The sequence below is a fragment of the Canis lupus genome, chromosome 15 (genome assembly GCF_011100685.1).
Source record: "Canis lupus familiaris isolate Mischka breed German Shepherd chromosome 15, alternate assembly UU_Cfam_GSD_1.0, whole genome shotgun sequence".
In the NCBI taxonomy this organism is placed as follows: Eukaryota; Metazoa; Chordata; class Mammalia; order Carnivora; family Canidae; genus Canis; species Canis lupus.
The window spans coordinates 56,325,933-56,349,357 of NC_049236.1; the positions used below are offsets into that span (position 1 = coordinate 56,325,933).

At 41.2% G+C, this 23,425-nt stretch overlaps 1 protein-coding gene across 5 annotated transcripts in view; it reads left to right on the forward strand.

Moving 5' to 3' along the window:
• The window catches only part of FNIP2 (folliculin interacting protein 2), a 132,428-nt gene that overhangs the window by 100,756 nt on the left and 8,247 nt on the right, over nt 1-23,425 (forward strand). For all 5 annotated transcript variants that reach the window (XM_038559116.1, XM_038559115.1, XM_038559118.1 and 2 more), the window contains 3 exons: nt 5,952-7,305; nt 8,419-8,575; nt 22,161-22,361. In XM_038559116.1, coding sequence (XP_038415044.1) covers nt 5,952-7,305; nt 8,419-8,575; nt 22,161-22,361 — 1,712 coding nt within the window. The remainder of the gene's footprint in view (nt 1-5,951; nt 7,306-8,418; nt 8,576-22,160; nt 22,362-23,425) is intronic.

Sequence of the window (23,425 nt, forward strand, 5' to 3'; positions counted from 1 at the left end):
GAGTAAACTGTTGTCCCATACCACAGTGGCAGTTCACCCTAGAGCAGGGTTTCTTAAGCTTGGCATTATTGATGTTTGGACCAGATAATTCTTTGTAGGGCCGAGGATCGTGGTGGTGGTGGTGATTGGAGGACTGTCTTGTGCATTGTAGGATGGTTAGCAACATCACTAGCTAGTTTACTAACCACCAGTGAAAAACCCACTCCAGAGTTGTGACAGTCAAAAATGTCTCCAGACATTGTTCTTGGGCAGCAAGACACTCCCTGGCTGAGAACCACTATTCTCAAGGATGGACTCAATAGGAAAAAAAATAGGGAAAAAAGAAAGTAATGCACTATAATTTTACTGCCTTTATAATTTTCACTTAAGTTAGGAACCTTGTCTTTATACTGCTTCCTTGCAGTGAGTTGGTGGCATCTGCTTCCTCACAGCTTCATACTTAAGCATCGCCTAGGAATCTAAAGCTTTGACATAGTTGGTTATAGAATTGGGGACTTGTGACATCAAAGTGGCATATTTGTGTTCATGTGCAGAGAGGTCTAATCTGGGACCTCTCACTCATCAAACATATAGAGTGACAGTTAGGTTTGCTGCTTACTCTGATCCAGATCCTATGCCAGATGCCAGGGATATGGAGTTAACATTACACAGCTGAGCTCCAGGAAGCTAGCTGCCTAACGGAGGTGACAGATTTGTATTCAGACAATCTCAAAACATCCTTTGGAGAAATCAGGAGCATGTAGAAGGATGTAAATAAGAGACAGTATAGTGTGAAGTTTAAGAGAATGGGAACCAGAGCCAGATTGCATAGATCAAATCCAGTCTCCATGGGCAAGTGACTTAACCTCTCTGTGCCTCAGTTTCTTCATCTATAAAATGGAATGATATTCCCACATGGTTGCTGTGGGAATTAGTTCTACATAGAGCACTTTCCTTATTTTATGCTGCTGGTGAAAATACTAACATTAGAGAGGTACCAGGAGACAGAGTGAGGGGATGCATACTTGAAGGAAATGTGCAAGGAAAGCATACTTGAGGAAATGTTAAAATGACGTTTTAGGGAGGCACACTCTAATCTTAGAAAACAGCATGTTATAATAACAGTAATGAAAGCTGACACTGTGAACCAGGCATTGTTTTTAGTACTTTTTACATTTATTACTTAATTAGATTCTCATCTCAAACCTATCACTATTGTCCTCACATTATAGATAATAAAGAAGTCTTGCCCTTGTGCCCTGAATGTAAGAAAGGGAATACATGTTTCACAGATAGGGGGATAATAGGTACATGTTAAATGAATTAAAGAATTTATGGATATTAAAAATGGATTTAATCCAACCAGTCAGTACTGAGTTCAGAAAAGAATTCAGAGGGTGCCCCACTCTAGGTTATACAGTTTTGAGGAGGATGGAGCATTGTTGTTCTTGTTATGGAACAATAGTCTTGAAAAAATGTATCATTAAGTGACAAAGGGAAGGGGGCTTGATATAAAGGAAACATGGTCTTTCATACTGCCTGGTCATCCATTTAAAAACAATGCTAATTAAGCAGTTTGCATTTAATTAGATAAATATATTTATAATTAGACATGCTTCTCATTTGAAATTTAACTACTTGAGAGCCATTAATTCCTTGTGTTCAGCATAACAAGGAAAAGTCCCTTCCTGTGGGCTCATAGTCATGTAGTAGATCATGTATTATTTTTTTTAAGATTTTCATTTATTTAAAAAGAGAGAGTCCTTGTGTGTGCTTGTGAGTGGTGGAGGGGAGCAGTGGACTGAAGGAGAGGGAGAGAGAGAATCTCAAGCTGACTCTTGGCTGAGCTCCAAGCCCGACAATGGGACCCAGTCTCAGGACCCTGAGATCATGACCTGAGCTGATGTCAGGAGTTGGAGGCTTAACTGACTGAGTCACCCAGATGCCCCAGGATCATTAAGGTCTCTGATTCTCCCCTCCCCAAGACAATCCAGCTGAGGTCTGGCTGTTGACAGAGCAATGTGAGAGGGGCTGAGACCCTAGCATAGGGTCATATGATAGGTACGTAAAGCCAAATGTAAATGATGGTTGAGTTTCCATTATTACTGAAAATCAAACTGCTTCAGTAATTTGACAGGGGAGCCACTTCCAGTTATTATTATTTTCATTAAATATTTATTAGGTCTCAGTAAACAGGAAAATATAAACTTCCTGGAATATACAATGATGTGATGTAATTTTAATCCAGGCTCCTAAGGACTTTATCTTGAATTATTTCAAAGGCTTATCCAAGCACTTGCCAAGATGGGTACCACTGCTGTGCCCACTTCTGCATGGCTCCCTGGCATTCCCTGGGAGGGGAGGAGAGAAGCTGGAAGCAACTAGCACTTAACCCCTTTCACACCCTCACTGGCTTATTCTCTGGGAGCTCAGCCATCCTCCCCTCTGCCTAACATGAGCACTGTACACAAGGGCTTTCCAAACGGGTCTCCAGCTTTGGGTGGGTTGTGGAAGCAGTTTATTGGGTCAAAAAAAGCATTTAAAAGGGCCAGTATAATAGAAAATATCAGAGGGACACATATACAGTGTTATGTAAAATGTTTATTTCAGAGGGTGAGTGAGGCTGCAGTATAAATGCATTTGTCTCTTGGAGTGGGTATGCGTAGTTTGAAAGCCACTTTCTTTCACCACTGGTTGGAGTTCCATATGGGTCTCTTTTTTGACTCTAATGACCTCAAGAATTTGTGGAAATGAAAAGCTGCTTTTCTCCTCAGAAAAACATTTGGGATCATTAGTTTAATATAAGTAAAAATGTCTGAAATTTCTTCATTTTCTTTTCTCCTGAAGTTAAATTGTATTTTTCAGAATGCAGTGAAATTAGGCTACAAATCAGTAAAATTAAAAAAAAATGATAGGGAGAAAATTCCCATCTGTTCAGAAATTAAACAACCCATTTAAATAACCCAAAAGTCAAAGAAGATCTCACAAGAGAAATTAGAAGACACTTTGAACTAAATAATAATAAAGATACAATAAATTCCCATGTGTGGGATTGGGGGGGAACACCATGTAGAGGGAACTTCATAGCAGAGACACATGTATTAGAATGTCATCTGGGAGTAGGTGACCCTTTAAAATTTTTGTCTCATTTTCTCCCACTGTCTGTTTCTGTCTCCATAGTCCTCACCTCTCCCATCCTCTCTCTGCTTACCATCTTGTCTTTACAGTGCTCCTAAATTCTCAGCTTCTCAGCTTTCTAGTTTCTATCTCCAAGAGGAGACTTTTTTTTCTCTCTCTCTGTCCCCTCTGTAGGCATCACACTCACCGCTCTGCTTACCTCTTCCACATCTTTCTGCTTCTCTCAGATTCTCTGCTGTTTGTACATCTCTGCTGCCCACCTCCTCTCTTTCTCCTTCTAACCCTTGTCTCTGTCCTCCCCTCCTTCTGGACTCCTCTCTCTGTTCTCTGAGCCCGCTGGGTCTCTGCTTCCTCCTGCTTCCTTCGCTCCTTCTCGCTCCTTCCCACTCCCTCCTGCTCCTTCCCTCCTGCCTGCTGGTGCCTTTTCCTCTCCCTGCACCCAGCACCCTTCCAGCTTCTGTGCACTCTCTACCTTTGGCCACTCTTTTTCACCTGCAGATACTCTTTTTACCCCTTTTATCCCCTTTGTTTTCCTCTCATTTTTTCTTTTTTGAAAGTTAAATTTATATTTTAAATTGTAATTTTTAACAAAAGCCCAGCCCGTTTACCATCTTAACCATTTCTAAGTTCAGTAGCGTTGTCCGTTTGCACTGTTGTGAAACGTCTTCATTTTGTAAAATTATACCCATTGAAACAAAGGAATCTGCTCTAAAATTAGTAGCTTTTTCAGTCCATTACTTAAAAAATTGTCTTCCAGTTCAGGATCCAGTTAATTTTAATAATATAGGTCTGTTATTTTAATGATGCATTATTTTATGAAGTTGGACCCTAGAATAAAGGCACAGTTTCCATACACACATTGCTGTCGTTACATTATGTTGTTTAAATGATTATAAACTATTTTCAGTAGTTTTCCTTTTTTTCACTTTTTATTAAAATGTACAATACTGAGTGTTAAATGCATTGCTGAAAAATAATATTGTCATTCTGAGTGGCCTTCCTTTCCTCTGTGGTTTTTTGGTACCAAATATCAGATATGTAATGGTTATCTTCCTTTTTAAAAAATATTTGGGGATCCCTGGGTGGCTTAGCGGTTTGGCGCCTGCCTTCGGCCCAGCGTGTGATCCTGGAGTCCCTACAGGGAGCCTGTGTCTCTGCCTCTCTCTGTGTGTCTCTCATGACACAGGCAGAGGGAGAAGCAGGCTCCCTGAGGGGAGCCTGATGCAGGACTCCATCCCAGGACCCTGGGATCATGACTTGAGCTACCCAGGTGCCCTGGTTACTGTCTTTATTAGCATTGAGACTGATGACAAACATGCCCCGTGGATTCCCGAGATGACTGTGACACAGGTGCAGCAATGAGCAGTCAAGAAGTAGTTGTTCTAGCATTTCTTTAGAGTTTTTGATTTGTCAGTTGCAAAAGCCTCGCAGATAAAGCTCTATTAGCCTGTAGTTTTTTTTTGTTGTTGTTGTTTTGTTTTGTTTTTTTTTACAGAGAGGATCCTTTAAAGTCATTTGTGTCTTGCCCTTTGCGTGTTGTTAGGACCAGTAGCCCTTACACTAGGGAATGCTCTCCAGAGGAGTTACTTCCTGACAGTTCCCAGAGGAAAGTACTTCCTAATGGTTCCCATAACTTTCTCTTGTCTCAATCTATTGATTTAATTAGTTTTATATAGTATATGCCCTTATAAAAATGCATTCCCCCCTCTCTAGATGCATTCCTAAGATGAGTTCTGACTTCCTGAGTTCTTATTTATAACTGTACCCATGTACCTCCTTTCCTTTATTTAGTATCTTTTTTAAGTTTTGATTTATTTCAACCTTCTGATAATTTCCATAACAGTTTCTAACTCAGGGTTGGTTATACAGAGATACAAATAAGATAAATCCAAGTGAAACACTTATCACTGTGCCTACACAGTCAGTAAATTTTTTTTGTTATAATTGTCAGTATTCTTATTATCAAGGCATCAAATGTATAACTTATCAAATGTAATAAGCAGATTATCAAATGCAATAATTTTAATAGGCACTTAAATACTTTTCAGTGAAAAGCCTAGATTGCTGGGCTCATTGACATATTTGCCCTTATTTGACCTTTTTCCACCCTTAAGTTAAATTTTTGTAGTTCATTAGGTAGTTTTTAATCAGCTTGTCAGGATATAACTTATGGGACATATTTTCTTCCAGTAAAATTTTCATGTGAAATAATAGAAAATATTCAGATTCATTATTCATGACTAAGTAATTTCTTCGTGTTGATCAGATGGATTCTACTTGGGGGGTGTGTGTGTGTGTGCGCGCGCGCGGGCATGCACATGTGCACCTTGAAGGAATTCTCAAGCCACTTTATTAAGTATTTTGAATTGGTTCACTGAACTTCTGTTCAGAGATCCCTGAATTTGGATTTTATGCCAAGGCCTATTGTCCTGGGATTCTTCTGGGAAAAAAACTTTCATCATTCTACTTTCTAACATAAAGTATTTGATTTGGTCACATATTGGGACTCCTGGCTTTAGTGGGAGCCAGCCAGCCCTGTGAGCTGCATGGGAAGACCTAACAATAACAAGCACAGAGAGGGACTATGTACACTAGCACTGTACCCATGTACCGAGAGGGATAGGCCTCAGCCTTTCCAGGCACACTTTCCGTTAACAGAGGCAAAACTAAGACCTGCTCATTACTAGGAATTACCTTTTTGCCTCAGTTAGGGGTGTGAAGAAGCAACTCTAATTTGGGAGTGTAAATCATTTGTTCTTCTCTAATAAAGGCTGCCATATCCATGCCATGCTTGCCCCAGACGACTTCATCTTTGTGTCTGTTTTGCTCTCTAGGTGATCTTTATGGAGCCATTGGCTCTCCAGTGAGGCTGACTCGCACCGTAGTGGTGGGGAAGCAGAAGGATTTGGTTCAACGTATACTCTATGTCTTGACCTACTTTCTCCGTTGCTCTGAGCTGCAAGAGAACCAGCTGACCTGGAACGGGAGTCACGGTGAAGGTGACCAGGTGTTAAATGGGAGCAACATCACCACAGCCTTGGAGAGGGGAGAGGTAGAGGAGTCTGAGTATGTGGTCGTGACGGTGAGAAGTGAGCCCGCTCTCCTTCCTCCTATCCTGCCACCTACTATGGCAGAGGGAAGGAGCCCCAGGCCCGAGGGGCTAAGTGTGTCTCCAGAGGGCACTGACATCAGAGACCTGTGTACCAAACCTGACAAAGAAGGAAACACCAGGCCAGAGCAGAGTTCTCAAGCCTGCAGCATGGAATTCCAAGAGCCAGCATTGGACAGCTCTTGGAAACCTCAGGGCACATTTTGTGGGGAGGAAGAAAGTGAGAGAGGGGCACCACAAGATGGTTCTTCAAGATTCTCTAGCTGTGAAGGGCTGGGGGCAGGAGGGAAGCTCAGCCAGCAGGCTGTCAGTGAGGAGTTGAAAGGGGAGATGCCTAAGAAACTCACAGACCGGTCAGCAGCCTGGCCTTGTCCTGACAGACATCCCTGGGAGAAACCTCCCTTAGAGAAGGTCACTTTCCAGATTGGAAGCTCCGTATCCCCGGAGTCCGACTTTGAAAGCCGCACACAAAAAATGGAGAAGCGGCTAACGGCCTGTAGACAATACCCAGAGTTAGCTTGCCATCCACTGGCTAAGTCCGGGATGGCCGCTGACATGCCTCAGGACCAGCAGCTTTCTAGGTGCTTCTTCACACCTGGCTTCCAAAAGAATGGCCACTGTCCTCAGAGTCAATCTTATGAGAGGGACGAAGGTGAATTTGAGAGGGATTTTGCCGAGGACAGAGGCATCAAAACCAAGGTGGTAGCAGCTGCTACTGGGCAGCCCGACCAGTCTGCTGACTCGCTGGCACCTAATGGCAGTGCGGCAGGAACTGGAGCGAGGATGCTGGAGAAAACAAGACATTTGTATTTGAAGGATGCAGAAGGACCTTTGATGCCGCCTGTTCCAAGCAGGTGTGCACAGCAGGACTCCGGCTTCTCGGGCACTGCAGATGTCCCCTGTGGGGATGCCGACAGGAAGGCCAACTTCAGGATGGAAGGAGACATTCCCAGAAACGAAAGCTCAGATAGCGCTCTTGGAGACAGTGACGAGGAAGCGTGTGCTTCAGCCTCGCTGAATCTAGAGCACAGCAATGACCCGACCGAAGGGTCCTTGGAAGTGGAGCTGCCTCTGCCAAGGTAATGCTGGCAGGTTGGGGAGAAGGGGAACTGGATTCACATACTGTTTTCCTGACTTAGCACTCAGGAGCACGTTAGGTACTGCCGGCTGTTTTGCACATAATGGTTTTTTTCTCAAGAGTATGTATGAGCAATGTTACCAGCCTGATGCACACAGCTTCAAGCCTGCCCTTTCTCCAAAGATGATCAGTGGCCTCATGCCTCTGAGCTCTCTGAGTGAGGAGGCAAGTTGTTGCCTTTGCAACTCTTGTGACATTTGGAGAAGCTAAAGGATACGGTGGAGGTGGTGGTGTGGAGCAGGGATTTTAATTTTCTGTCATCTGCGTGGAAGTTACATGGCTGGCAGCAGATGCCTTGCCTCGGAGGTGGTGGATTATCCTCACCGTGTGGCTTCTTTCCTGCAGGTCAGAGCAGCATGAAGTGGTTGGGAAACAACACCTCTTCCTTAACACTCCATCAGGTTGATTATTCGGTCTGTGATGACTGAAAGCAATAATTAGAGATTTCTTCTGTTCTTCTGCACTGTCATGGGCATCACCCCATGCAGATGTGTCGAGGTCCTAAAGCCAGGTTTTTGGCAAGCTTTCTTTCTTCACTCTCTTCTTCTTTTTTTTTTTTTTTTTAAGATTTTATTTATTTATTTATTCATGAGAGACACAAAAAGAGAGAGGCAGAGACCTAGGCTGAGGGAGAAGCAGGCTCCATGCAGGGAGCCCGATGTGGGACTCCATCCCAGATCCTGGGATCACACCCTGAGCCAAAGGCAGACACTCAACTGTTGAGCTATCCAGGCATCCCTCTTTCTTCACTCTTGACACAGACTGCCTGGTAGATGTTTGATATGAGGTTCAAGAACAAAGTCATAACCAGCCATCAAAATACTGTTTTTTTTCTGCCCTTCCATCCAAAACCGAAACAAAACAAAACAAATTTCTCTTTCTCTTCCAAACCCCTTTTTTCCCATGTCAGTGGTCCACTCCCTGGAGAATTGGTGAAACGGACCACCCTGAACCTCTTTTTCTTACCTCTGTTACTGGGGTTTTTGTTCCAAGTGCAATGCAAGAAGGAAGTACATTTTTAATTGTGTATTCTAATGGACCACTATTGTTTTAGGTCTCAGAGCATCAGCAACCCAAATGTAAGAAACTTTGGCCGCTCACTTCTGGCAGGTTATTGCCCCACATACATGCCTGATCTGGTGCTTCACGGGACCAGCAGCGATGAGAAACTGAAGCAGTGTCTGGTGGCTGATCTGGTCCACACAGTCCATGTAAGTGATCCCAGCTTGGAGCCTCTGGCTGCTGACAATATGTCAGCCGGGGTCTTGGCCAGCAACAGGTGTGTAGACTGAGGCATGTATAATTATGGCATTGTTTATAGGGATGCAGGCAAAGGTTGGTGAGGCACCCAGGGATTAGCAACAGCTGGAAGCTCTGAGCACACCTGGGCCTGAAGGATAAGTAGGGGCCAGTGACACCGGAGCCATGGAGAGCTGGAACTAGAAGAGGGGCCAGGCCGCCCAGGGACACCAGCGCTGAGGAGGGAGGGAGGATACCTCCCTGACAGCTCTTCCCTTCAGCCTCTGAGCTCTTCTGTACTTCCCATCGGCTGAGCGCAGCTGGAAGGCAGAGAGCAAGGTCAAAATTGATGCCAATACGGTCCCGAGGTCCACAGAGGTCAGCCTCCTGGGGCCAGCACAGGACAGAGAAGGGCAAAGAGTGGATCTGGAGGGCACATAGGCTGAGCAAAATAGAATTCACAGCACAGATGGTGACAATTATATGCCGTCACGGAGAGGACCAAGAAGATGTCACATATGGTTTGCTTTTTATCCGATCCTTACAAGTTCGTAAGAGTAATTTATTTTAACTGATTTGTCATTAAGTTCACTTTGATGGCTGCGCAAGGATGACTGTATAAAGATTAACAAGTCTTACTGGAAAATTGCCTTGTGGCTGCTGTTAAGTGCTTTTCTGCTATCTGCAGCGTGACAGGAACTGAGCAGTTAAGGAAACTGTCAATCTGATGGGACTGTTTTTAATTGAGCTGCTATTGGGCAGATGTGCAAAAATAGATGTTTTGCATTGGAAACATATTGTGTCTTGTGCAATAGGGAAAGTCCTCACTGCATTAAGAAAATTGGAATTTGGCTTGTTCCCTACTCCTTGCCCAACAAGTATTTTTTTGAGAGGTGGAGCAGAAGGCACTGTATGTTATCTTTGGCCTTGAGCATCTCCTCTGTGAAGACTAAACATACATCAGACACAGGCTAAACAGGCTGACGGTATTTGTGTGAAATGGGAAGAAAAGCTCAGTAGTGAAGCAGATGTCCTCATAACCCCCCTGAATGGGAAGGGAGAAGAGATGAAGAGGAAGTGATTGGAAGCTGGGAAGGCCAGTCCAGTGTATACATTTAACCAAACATTCCTAACCCCACCCTGCTTTGTGGTCCATCACCACCCCTCACCAGGATTTTCAGGAATAAAGCTATGAGGTTGCTTTTGTCTCTTGTAAAAAATGTCATAACATTTTATTTTTATAGTTATAATGAATACTGTATACTTGTTTATCATTTCAGAGGTCCTTAGACCAGTGACATTAGAAGAACAGTGTCTTCATTGTGTGATACTGTGTGATTGTCTTAAATCATGGAAACCTCAGTGATTTTAGAGACGTGTACATTTTGGAACCATTGGTAGCATTAAGGCAGGGAAGTAGAGGCTTTCCTTTCCTTTTATGTCAGCTATTTATGTATTTATTTAAAGAAAAAGAACATTGATGTTCTTGCTTTGTTGAACCCTTCTTCTATGAAGCCCTCCGTTCTGCTTCTGACAGAGGTGCAAGGAGATGGAGTGTGGGCTAGAGTGGGTGGTCTTCACTGCCATTGGTCTTACCTACTGAGCAGTACTGCCCAGATGCCCTGGACTTGCTCACTTACCACTATGGAAATATTAATTGATTGATAACCCTCCTTGAACTTAATTGTAAAACCATTCATGACTTTTTTTCCCCCATGGGCTGACAAGTTCCAGTTTTTTGTATATTAGGTTTTAATGATGACCATTGAGCTCTATAATTCTTATATTTGAAAAAAAAAAAAACAAGTCCATGTTTCCTCTATTAGTACTCTTAAAGATTTTTCATATATCATTTTCCCTCCCTTTCAGAAGTAGTATTTTCACACTGTAGGCTTTTCTCATTTCTTTAGACTTTGCAATCATCCTGAGAGATCGAAAGTTATTAAGCGTAATAACCTATATTGTGTCAAATTGTGGGTACATCCAAAGTGCAGCCATGCATGAGTGTTAATAGGAAATTGCAAAGGGCTCATAAAAATATCTTTGGAAATTTAATACATTCGGAATGTATCCAATTAGCATTAGTAGATTTCTAATTTCACTTGGCACATTTATCATAATGAATTTTGCTTTTTGAAGTAGTGTTCCATTTAAACTGCCTCTCAGATAGGGACTCCGGTCTATGACAGCGTTTAAATAAAAATAACCTTACTTTTAACCATCATTTACAAATATTTGTTGGAAAATAGGGTGTTTTTTTTTTTTAAATATTCTATTGAATTTACTCTGTAAAGTCTAGTAATTATTTAAATTCTTGAGTATGTTGCCAGAGAAACTAGCAAAGATCCAAGAACAAATATACATGACCACAGTTAGAACTGAAGTAATAACTTGTTGAGGAAGAAAAGATTGTGATAAATTGCTTTACTTGTTTCAAAAACCTATTTTTTGGACGTTAATAATTTTTAGTGTTCATCAAGACTTCGTTGGGCTTTGATATTCGTAATTGTTTTTAGCAAAGGATTTTTATTAACTATTTAAAAGCAATTGATTTAAGTTATTGATCTATTTTCTAGGCCTATGCATGAGTGAATTGTAAAATGTAAATGTGCACATTTATAACCATGATGGACTAGTTCATGGAATTTCTTCTTTCATTGAGGGATTGCATTCTAGAGCTCCCAATACTAAGAATTTCTTTTTATGCATTTCCTCATCCCGATCTTATAAAATATATATTAACTTTATTTCCATTTTTATTTTTGGCTTTTCCATATCGAGATTGTGATGATCTTAAATATTTAAACACGTGTTCTTGTTTAATCCATATACTACCTTTTTTCTGTCATTTGAACTGTTTCTCTGTCTCCTAGCATGTAGATTATACAGCTGCCTTAAATTAAAGTAATATTTAGTTTCATTTTTTCCCCCTGCCATATCTGAATGTGCATTCTTTCTCTATTTTCCTTTTGACTCTTAAGTGTTAAAGTGGGAGAGACAGCTTCTTGTTGTATCTATGACCCTCAAGTAGCTTTTTCTCTCTTCTTTTTTCCTCCTGTGTGCTTGTCTGCCTGTGAATATTGCTGCCGTGTTAGGGGTATTAAATTGTGGGGTAGTGAGGGAGGACCACTGCTTAGCATTGATGGTTGGGGTTCAAGTCTTAGTGTTACCATTCATCTGCTGATAGCCCAGTAAACCAATTGGTATCACTAAGCCTCAAAAAAAAAAAAATGTATTTAGAGAAAGCAGTTGAAATATCCACTGGTTAAGAGTTTGGCTTCTAAAGACAGACAAACCTGATTTTGAATCACAGCTCACCCCTTAATGGCTTTGTGGCCTCAGGCAAGTTTCTTTACTCTTCTAAGCATCAGTTTCAGCTTCTGTAAAATGAACAGTACTTACAGCTCTGGTTTGAAGACTCAGAGATAATGCATATCAAGTGTTTAGCACAGTGCCTGGCACATTACTAATGCCCAATAAATATTAGCTAATAATATATGTGAAAGTGCTTTGCAAATGAGTTTACCAGAAAACTCCTATTGGAGATAGTGGAACAGAACCCACATACACTTCATTCTTTGCTAAAAGCATACATTTCTCTTTGCCTTTGAAATCACAAGGAGCAGGACAATGGCTAACGACAGGGTAGGTTATCATGACCAAAACAACATCACATTGTAATGCATTGTAAAAAACTGTGTTCCAAGGCTTCAGGCATTTTACAGAATAAGGTATAAAACAAAGTTAACAGTTGGGTATTGAGCTTCTTTCATTTAATTTTAAGAGTAGCAACAGATTGACTCCAGAAATACCATGCAGAAATCAGTAGCACAATAAGGAGCTTTGCTAAAAGCTTGGCTATGATATATGCATATGAATACCTAATTATGCCATGCAGTGTAATCAACCAGGGAGACTACAAAAGAACAGTAAGTCGCATCAAACTGTAAATCATTGCTTAAGTCATACAGACAGCATTAAGGTGCCTCAAGTCAACAACAACCTTAGAATCAGTAGTGTTGCAAAGGAAACATGCATGTGGGACAAATCTGCTGAGAACACCTCTTACCGCTTTCCTGTGCTGGATGATGATAATGACAGTGCCTTGGGCCTACAGCACTGTCTACTGTTTCATAAAATCTGTATGTATGTGTGTGCGCATGTGCACGCACACATGTGTTTATGGGCACATGCGTTCACACATGTATAAGAATATACATGGAGTTACGATGTTAAGATGTATTTCCTATTGTGGATTGTGATTTTTTTTTAAGTATTTGAAAAGAAACACTGATCTCTGGGCATTGCCAACTCCAATCTGAAATCTTATTGATTCTATCTCCTTCTCACAGTGACTGCAATTTAGTCTTCTTTAAGTTCCCCTTAGCCTTCCCAGCTAGAATTCTTGTGTGCAGTTTTACCCCCTTCTAGCCATCTCGTACAGTGCCACAAAGGGCTCTTGCTAACCCCTGAGTATGGTCATTTATTCTTTTTCTCTAATAGATTCCCATTCTTTGAAGAGAGTAAAATATAAACTGCTTGGCTGGAGTTGCCCCCAGGTGGAACTTTACATCTACGGGCTCCTTAGCACGTTGCACCATACCTTTGTTCAGTTTTGGATTTTTTTCTACCACCTGGGCTCCAGGCCCATGGAGCAGAGAAGGGAGACTCGATTTCTTCTGTATTCCAGCACGTCAGCCTGTGCCCCTAGAAAGGGCTCGGTGATGTTAGCTTGACTGTTCCCTGCAGAACTGGATTTAGAAGCGTACATTTACGGCTAAAACTATAATGATTGGTTTGTCTGTTTCTTCTAAAGAAAAGAGAAATGACAGTCTTTTAAAACTAAAAGGGAAGAGTAATGTGTTTAGACATGATGCCTTTAAAGGCTCTGTGTTCATTTTCTTTACCTAAAGGAGAATAAAAAGCTTATTATAAGTCTCTTTGGCTTCAGTTTGCTTGCATTTAGTTAATATTAGACACATGGCTACTTTTGATGTTTTCTTAAATTTGTTCACTATGAACAACATATCTGGACATCTATGCCATTCTTTGTTAAAAAAGAAAAAAAAAAGCTATCAACCTTCCTGCATTTTATTTTGGAGTCCTGTACATCATCACATGATTTTAATCTGATGATTCTTCTTGACCTTGAGCTCCTTTCCTGGACTTCAAATTGTTTCTTTCCTCAGCAAGTGACAGGCCTGATAGTTAAGCTGTGCCCAAGGTTGTGTACTATATCCACAAGGCTGAACTTGGGTGTCAGCCTAGTGAGCCTGGTGATCACAGCCACAGGCACAGACCCACAGAAGGACAGAGGTTTCCTTTGTAGCCCCTCCCACACCACCACCCCATTGGATCCTCCCCTCCTTCCCTAGCTCCCTATGTCTTCGGGATGTCTTTGGGCTTCTCAGAGCCCCCATGTTGGTATATCTACCAGGATTCCTCAGCAGTGTCCATGGTCCATACTGATTGATTACAACTCATAAGTCTTTAGTGACTGCCAATGAACCTGTTTCCACGAGAAAAAATTCTGATAAAGAAATGCTCACAGGGTTATGATGAGATCATATAATTACCTCTTCCAGTATTTTCATATGTTAACAGTCTGCTTGACATAAACTAGAAATCTCTGATGGTGGCATATCAGGTAGTCATTATTTGGCCAAAAATGAGGCAAGGAGCCTGGACATGGCTTCTGGGGAGGAGAATGAGAGTCATGATTTGGAGATTTACCTCCTATCAGAAAATATGTACTGAGTACCTTTTATGTGCTAGGTGCTGTGTTTACAGCCATGGTCAAAGTGTGAAGTGGGAGGATTCCAACGCCATGTTGTGCTACTGCAAACGGTGTGCCTCCCTGCTAAAACTATAGAAATGATGGGTAATATAATACTATCCCCACCCAGCCCTATTGTTATAATACCTGTGCATTAAATAAAGTGGAAATCGTTTTGTGCCAGAAGCAAATCCTTTTGTGCCAGAATAGTAAGCTTGGGCTGATACAACCATGGCCTTCTGGGATTTCAGTCTGAATTTAGGACATAGAAATTGGGTCCTGAGTTTCTAAGATCTACTCCAGTGAACGATGGGGTCTCATATGCACCTAAGGGTTGGGACCTGGAACTAAGCTAAGCCCCTTAGATAAAGCCTGGAGCCTCAAAGAGCTATCCTTCCACGAAAGGGGGACTAGAAAACCCCAGCCATAAACAGTGAGACAGCAAAGGAACAAGTTGGAAGCTTGGGTGGGAGAAAATAAAGTCACCTGTGAGAAATGAGAAATCAAAGCCCCAGGCCCATTGTGTGAGTGGGTTGGAGGTCCAGATTTATTCCACCCAAGTGACTTGGGAATCCCTGTCCAAGAGATAAATATAAATCCAGAAACCTTGAACCTCTAGGACTCTGGTAGAAGGAAGCACATCGCACAGTTTCCTAACCACCAGCTTAGGAGACACCTGTAGCTGCTTTCCCTCTTCTCCACTCTATTTCAACTCATAAACCTTTAGTGACTGCCATTGAACCTGTTTCCAAGACACACAGCACATAAAACAGTCCCAACAAGACAGGCTCATGTTCTGACATTACGAACCATGTATGAGGAAATGATGAGGGAGAGTAAGCAAATACAGGCTGGACTAATTGCACTCCCAGAACAATCTGAAATAACTATTAAGTCACTGTGTTTAAAATGGTTATGGTCATAAAAAAGAAGGAATTGGAACTTTAATAAAAGATGGGATGTTGTGATAAGCGGTTATTTAGATTTGTAAAAGGACTTAAAAAGAACTTCTAAAAGCGACAAATATGGCCATTATAATGGAATCCCAAGGGCTAGGTTAAAGAGAAGAGTAGATTAAATACTGCTGGAGAGAATTAGAATTTGTGACATGGGGCAGCCCGGGTGGCTCAGCAGTTTAGCGCCTGCCTTTGGCCCAGGGCATGGTCCTGGAGACCTGGGATTGAGTCCTACATCAGGCTCCCTGCATGGAGCCTGCTTCTCCCTCTGCCTGTGTCTCTGGCCCCCCCCCCCCCCCCGTGTGTGTGTCTATGAATAAATAAATGAAATATTAAAAAAAGAATTTGTGACATGGAGGCTAGAATGAGAAAAAGTTTTTTAAACATTTTCTTTATTTGAGAGAAAGAGCACAGAGGGAGAGGGAGAAGCAGACTGCTGAACAGAGAGCCCAATGCAGGATTCGATCCCAGCATCCTGAGATCATGACCTGAACCACAGGCAGACGCTTAACTCAGTGAGCCACCCACGTGCCCCAGGAATGAGAAAATTTTGTAGCTCATTCAGAAGGTGAGAACAGAGAAAGTGATGGAAGACAATATTTGAAGAAAGAATGACTGCCATTTTTCAGATGACATAAGCACATGGAGTTCCAAGTAAGGGTAAATACAAACAAATCCAGTCTTAAGCTACAGGACGTCAAAAACACAGAAAACTTGTAAGCAGCCCAAGAGAAGATATGGCACCTGTCCTCCAGGAGTTTAAAAGCTGTAACAGGAAATTACAAAGAAGTAAATAAGCAGTAAAAACAGTGTGGTAGAGTCCATTGCAGTGGGAGGCGCCAGACACATGGGAGGACCTCGTGGAAGTGATGTCTGTGCCAGGGAGTCAGTAGGGAGTGAGCATAGGGAATGATGTGACTCCTTCAGGAAACAAGATTCTTCTGGCTGATTGCATCAATGAGCATCTTCTTAACCTGCAGGCAGAGCTGGCTTTGCCACACAGGAGGTCCTGTCTATCCCATTTCTTGGTAAAACCGCTGGCAGGAAAGTCTAGATGCTGAGCATTTAGTAAAAGACGGTATTGTGCATGATTTTATAGAGCAGAGGAAGTGTTTAAAAATGGTGATAGCCAGGTTCCTTTTCTCTGAATGGTTGTGACACTGAAGGGTTTTTTTGGGTTTTGTTTGGTTATATTAAAACAAACCAAAACCAGTCAGCAATCCATATATGGCTGTAGTCCTTATATGTGGCTCTCAGCCCTCCAGAAGTGGGGTGAGGTGGCCCAGGATGATGTTCCATTGCTTAAGTCTTCAGTTCTAGGGCAGTGGAGGATATAGTTATGCAGGTGGGCCTTCACTTCTAATGAAGTAGAAGAATAAAAAGGAGAATCTGAGGACATTTAACCAAGAGCAGGTGCTGACACGGTGAACCTTACTACATTAGTTTTCATCTCATTGTCTTTGTAGGACTAATGAAAGACCTTACTTGAAGCTACATAAAGGCTAATACTAAGTCATGGTGCTGTAACATAATGGTGTGACTCTTTTGAAAGGCATTTGGTCACGTGGCATCCTCTTATTCAAGTTCAGTTTAGTAAACTTCTAAAATATACTGGAATTACCTTCTATAGAATACCAAATTGACACTGAAATGATGCCAAGGCTGCTTATGTTTTATTCAGAATATTTCAGAGAGGAAAAAAAAAAACAAAGAATATTTCAGAGAGAAATAAAAGATACAGGGAGGCACTTCCAACTGCCTGAAACATAAATCACCTGCTCCCTCTGTGTTTGAAAGATGCTGTTCAGTGGCTTATCCCTGGTAATCAAACCTGCACTGTTATAACTAGTGTGCATATTTAGAGCTGGTTAGGAGACAGAAGTCCACACTCCTGTCTATAATATACCTGTGAGCTGGACATTTTTGAGGATTGATAAAGGGTCAGCTCAGAGTATGTATTGGGCAATGCCAATAGTGTAGAGATGGGGAAGTTTCTTAACAAAGTCATAATGGAGGCAACTGTATTTTCTCCTATTTTGACATTAGGTTGAGACTGTCATTCACACTTCTTGCAATCTTATCTTCCAAGGGATTTCCACCCTGACAAAGTTTTAGGATTTCAAAGTGGAGGGTTTGGCAGACTCACTGAGCTAAAAGTTGGAAATGCTTGCATGAGTTACTAGCTTCTATTTCTGACTGACATACCAGTATTCTGACTGATACTTAATAAGCTCTTACTTTTTTTTGTTTGTTTGTTTGTCCTCAGTGTTTTCTGTCTGTAGAGCAGTGCTGTGTTCCTGGCTGCCCCACAGGAAAAATGGCATGATGAATTAATAAGTAGTTATAGGAGGCCTATATGTGAGAATAGTATTTTCCTGCTCTAAAGTTAAAAATAGGTGATTATGTGAAATGGCAGTCATTTAAATGTGGTACATGGAAAAGAAATATATTAATAAATGTGCAGATGACTTAATAGGAACTGGACTGAATCCAAAAATAAAGCAATCTGCATAGAGAATTGTTCAGCAGAGCCAGCATGTGTTAGATACTTAGCACATGCCTAGTATTTTGTTATGCTCATTTCAGAGGCTACAGAAGAAAAATAAAATGTGATTTCTTTCCTTGAGTTCTTTATGTAATCTGAGTAGACAAACATGTGAAATCAAGAACAAGTTAAGACCATGTAATTAAATGTCAAAATGTAGATTGTAAAAGCTCTCAGAAGTCAAAGGAAGAGCAGTGAATGTGGGAAAGACGTCTTATGGTGGAGTGAGGTGGGGACATGGGGGTGGGACCCAAGTCCAGTCCTTGAAAGACTGAAACATTTAGATGGTAGCAGGGAACACATTCTGGGAACAGCCTGAAATAAGAGGCAGGAGCCCTCCCAGCTGTAGGAGAAGGGGATTCTTGGAGAGTCCTGCAAGTACATATGTATAGGTGGATATGGCCCACACTCTGAAGAGCTTTAAGTATGGAAAAAGAAAAGTTTAAACTTAGGTGTTTGGGTGATGGGTGATAGGTGCTAGCGTAGGTTTTTTAGTTGGTAAAGGAAATGATAACCTAAAATGTGACATTCTAGGAAGTTTGAGGATTTAGTGGGCATGATTAATATAGTTGGGGGTGGTATAAGAGAGCAAATTGAACATGGCAACTAAGTATCTGAGCCACAAATTTCATACACATTTTTCCCACAGAAAGCTTCCATGAATTAAACTTCACTTAAACGTCACAGAAACTGTGAATTAGGTCATATTTTATAGATGTAGAAACTGAAGCCCAGATTAATGAGCTTCTAAGGTCCCAGAGCTAGTAAGTGACAGTGGTGGTATTCAAGCCCAGTCCTGTCTGACTTCAGAGCCTTTGCAGTAGTCTTATCATTGCCCTTCATTGAAATATCACAACCTTGGCTCTTCTGGTTACTCAAACCTTGTAGACGTTTCTTGTTTCTGGAAGTTTAAGTTAGGCAGAAGTCATGTGTATATAAGCCAAGGCAGCATATTTTGTGTGCTCAGAGTTCTGATCCAGAACCCTGAAATTGGAATGTCCTAGACATCCAACACTCCCAGAAAATAGACCCACACATCCCTAGTGGCTATGAATTAACCAGACCTAATCTGATGATTCAACAAAATACAATAGCCAAAGGACATTTGAGAAACCTTTAAAGACCTATAATACAAAGCATTTCATTTGTCACTTTATCTTGAGAAAACTGCACAGGAAAGTAGATTGGATAAATGAGATATTGACACAGTAGAGCTAAATAAATGACTGTTCCTAAGTCTCATAGAGCAGAGCAAGGCAAAAAAGATAATTGGCTTTTATTGCTGCTGCTTCCTTCCTCAGATGGACATTGGCCGTCCATCCTAACCCTCGCCTGCAGCTCTCTATTGATCTCCAGTGTTCTTTCATCCTCCAGTCTCTGTCAGAAGTTTCTCATTGTCTGATCAAGTTTCTGAGAAAGGCACAGAAACGCTGGCAGCTGTCTGGAAGAGGTGGCAGGAGGGCAGTGGGGACAGGAGGGCTGGCAGCCCTGTCTTGCCACCTGGGTCATGAATGTGTGTGCTCAGCAGGGTGTGGGCACTGTAAGGGTGGGAGGGGGCAGCACTTATGGGTCTCAGATTATAGAGAATATAGAAACATACTGCAGGCTCATTTCATGAACTCTGTGGGCAAGAAGCTTACTTTGAAATTGATTCTCTTCAATTTGAGAGAGAAAGGGAGAGTTGATGATGCATAACAGTGTCCCTAAGGTTCATAAAGTTTTCAGCCAAACAAGCATCTTAAGGGGAAGTGACTGTTTTTGATATTAGTATTTCCTTCAGATTTTCATTCAAAACTGCAGTATCAGAGGTCCTGTTTAATCTCAGACACTAATGGTCAGGAGGAGAACTTCTAAAAGTGCAAATAAATGACGGGGTCTTTTGTTTTGTTTTGTTTTCTGACAATAGTCAAACTAACAAAGTGCCCCCCCACCTCAAACCCTTAAAGGGTTTTGTAACGTTAAGAAGAGGAATCTCACTAAGTAAAGTACCTGCCCAGCTAGCTGATAGCTCTCCATATTGTATCTTTCTTTTCTTAAGATCCATAGAAGGCCAAGGTCTCCACCAGGTTGCAGCCATACCCTGCCTCTCCTGCCCATTTCTTTTTTCCTAGCTAGTCTCCATACCCGAACTCAAAGCCCAAAGAATAGCAGAGGGATGGAGCAGACTTTTAGTAGGTGTTTGAATCATTCAGTCTTAGGTTTTACAGCATTTCTTAAAGTACTTCTCAAATGTACTGCTCCACGTATGTTACTGCTGCTGCCAACTGTATGTATTTGTGTGTACCCTGGTGTACATGTGAACCTGATAAAATTGTGAATTTAAAAAATCGCCCTGACAATTTTCACTGTTAATTACTTCTATGATTAAGATACAGCCAATAAGAAAAAGTTAGTAATAAAACGAAGCATACATACATACTGTTTTTGTTTATTGTAATTCTACATGTGTCTTAAAAGTAGAGCCTTTCCTAAGAGGAATTTTAAATTGAATACCAGGGCATAGGGTGTGTATGGGTGTGTGTTTCTGTGATAAATCCAAACATGGTCTTCTGGATCTCAGAGCTCTTTAAATCCTGAAAGCTTAGTGACTGAATAATATGCTAAATCATAAGCCAAATCTCTTTAGTAGGGTTGTGTTTTCCTTGGAAAGATATGTATCAGAAATCTCCAGAATCAGTGGAACTTAATTAAGCTTCAACTCTCTGACCCCATAGAAGTTTAGACCAGGTCAAGGATGGGACCACCAATATCCTTGGCACCCCTTAACTTGTAACTAAAGGAGTTGCTCATGATGTTTTTTCTCTCTGTAATGTACACTTCTCTTTTTTCCCTTAACTATTTACATTTTCCTCTATTTTCATCTTGTTTAAAAATTTATTCTTCAGTAAATAAGCGATTGGCTACTAAATGATATGGTTAGATGGAGACATTGGGTTGCCCTGTGGGTATATTCAGGGAGCTCTGTGTTGGGTATTTAGTAGCCTAAGAACATGTCATGCTTCAGGTATTTTAAGGTACTCTTCTGTAAATGGTCATCTGGTTCTTCTGCATTCTGGAACCTGCAAACCATAGAAGTCCAGCAGTACCATGCTTAGAGAGTGCAGGGTGCTCATCAGCTCTGTCATTTGCTTGTACTTAACCTGTCTCGTTTTAATTTAGTAACATTTTTCAAATGCCAGGTCCTATGCTAGGGACTAAGAATTCAGGCAGAACAGATTCAGAGCCCTCCTTCAAGGAACGGGCTCACAGACTCACAGATGCCTGTTGATTTGTCTCAACCCTTGGCCCTTCTTTAGTCTTTCCTCTTTGATCCAGTGATTTAAAAGTGACTCGTGCTCATTTTTCATGTTTGATTTTTTTTTTTTTTTTTTTTTTTTTTTTTACATTTCTTGTACCTATTAAGTTTCTCCCTTTAAAATAATTGAGCCAACTTCTCAGTCCCTCCTTGTTATCATATCTGGATCTTCAGCCTTCTAAAGTAACTCAAGCTTGGAGAATATTCCATCCATGACCTCCCCAGTGAGCCACATTGCCCTGATTCCAGGTGCTGGTGGTGAAGCAGTTGCACTTTGATCAGTTTCAGGATATTAGTGTTTGTTGTTGTGGTTATTTTAAAGGCCCTTTTCCTTGACTGCTTTAATGTTTACCAGGTTTGCCCTATGGTACCATTTACTAGATGTCGACCTGCTCTATCCATTGCATTTTAAGTTGCTCAGCAGTAGCCATCCTTTGACCTTTTGGACTCATCTAGATAAATGTATCCCCCATCTGATTTTAGTTGGTTTTTAGAGTTGATTTATGTCTGTAGCACATGGTCACTAAATAAATACTGCTTAATGATTAAAGCTATAACTTTAAGGGAATATTAAGTTGCCCTGACTAATCTTGTTTTGGAGAAATGGCAATAGAATCCTACCTTTTATTCTAGTTTTCTCCATTTTAAAAGGAGACTGCAGTCTTTCAGAAGGAAAGGAATTTTAATATCCTAGAATGTAGAGAGGGCACATATCTTTTCACTTATCTATGAACATTAGCAACATTGATAGCATACCTCCTGGGTATGAGAAAAAAAAGATTTTAATGCAGCTTTTATCACATGAATTTTAAATGATGATTTGATGACACTCCTATTTTAGTCCCTATTACACTCTAAATTTCTGTAGCTCCCTCTGGCAACTTCTGAACTGTTAGGCTAATGCGAAATTACAGAAACATTCTGGACATCTTGAGTGCCACTTGGCAGTTCTGTGGAACATTGACCCCCCATGTTTGTCTTACAGCATCCAGTGCTTGACGAGCCGATAGCCGAAGCTGTCTGTATTATTGCAGACACGGATAAGTGGAGTGTCCAGGTAGCCACAAGTCAGAGGAAAGTGACGGACAGCATGAAACTGGGCCAGGATGTCTTGGTCTCGAGTCAGGTGTCCAGTTTACTTCACTCCATTTTACAGCTTTACAAGCTTCACCTCCCGGCTGATTTTGTAAGTACTTGTTCTCATATCACCAAAGAAATACAGTTAAAAAAAAAAAAAAACACTTCTAACAATACTTTGAATATAATATCACAAACTCAAATGTTTTGTTTTTAGTATAATTGGACGTTAGCATAAATAAAAATAGAACGTGCAACATAAAACCAGCAAACAGGATAGATTTCGGTAACAGTAGCTCTGTAATGAAACAACACACAGTGACACTAAAATCTTTTTGAATGAGGTGTATGGTAAAGGAAATAAGGTATGGGGAAGGGATCAAGCATAAAAGGAAATTTAAAATCTTCCTTTGGAGAACTCATTATTAGTTTTCCTTTATTGGATGGACATCAAGCAAGCCAGTTTCTGAAGGGATTGTTGTTCCTTTTGCTCAGGGACCATTCTCACAAAAGTGTTCAGGATAAAATGGAATATCATTTGTATAAATACTTAAAATTTTGAAGTACTGTACCCATAAAAGATGGTATCAGTTCCTTTTCAAATGGGATTTTAAAATCGACTTCATAACATTATATTAAACAAAGCAAATAGAGCCCATAAACTCCTAGAAACTGATTAACAGCTCTCCCCCAGGCGTTGGAATGAATATATAAAACAGACACTTCTCAGTATGTGTGTGTGTGTGCAGAGAGACTGAGAGAAAATACATTTTGAGAGGGAGGGAGAAAGGTCTCAAAAGTGGAAGAGAGGCTTAAGGGCAGATAGCTAGCAGAAGCCTAAGTGAGCTGACCTTGGGGATTTGCACTGAGGTAAAAGAGTGCCCACCTTCCCTGCTCGTTTCCCCTGCACTTAGTTGCCCTCTGCAATCTGCCCCCACACCACAGCATCTCTTTCCTCTCTTCTGTCCTCCACAAAAGATACAGAGCTATGTAATAGCAGAGTAGAAGCCTGAATATTAATCACCTACAGTAATTATGGATGGAGGGGTAAGTTTCCTGAGTCCTTATGACTTGCACTTATACCACATTCCTCAGAAGGTCAAGACTTTGATGGCCTTCAGGAAGGTAATTTGAAATACTGTGTGGTTATCATCTAACTTGTGGCAGTGTGGC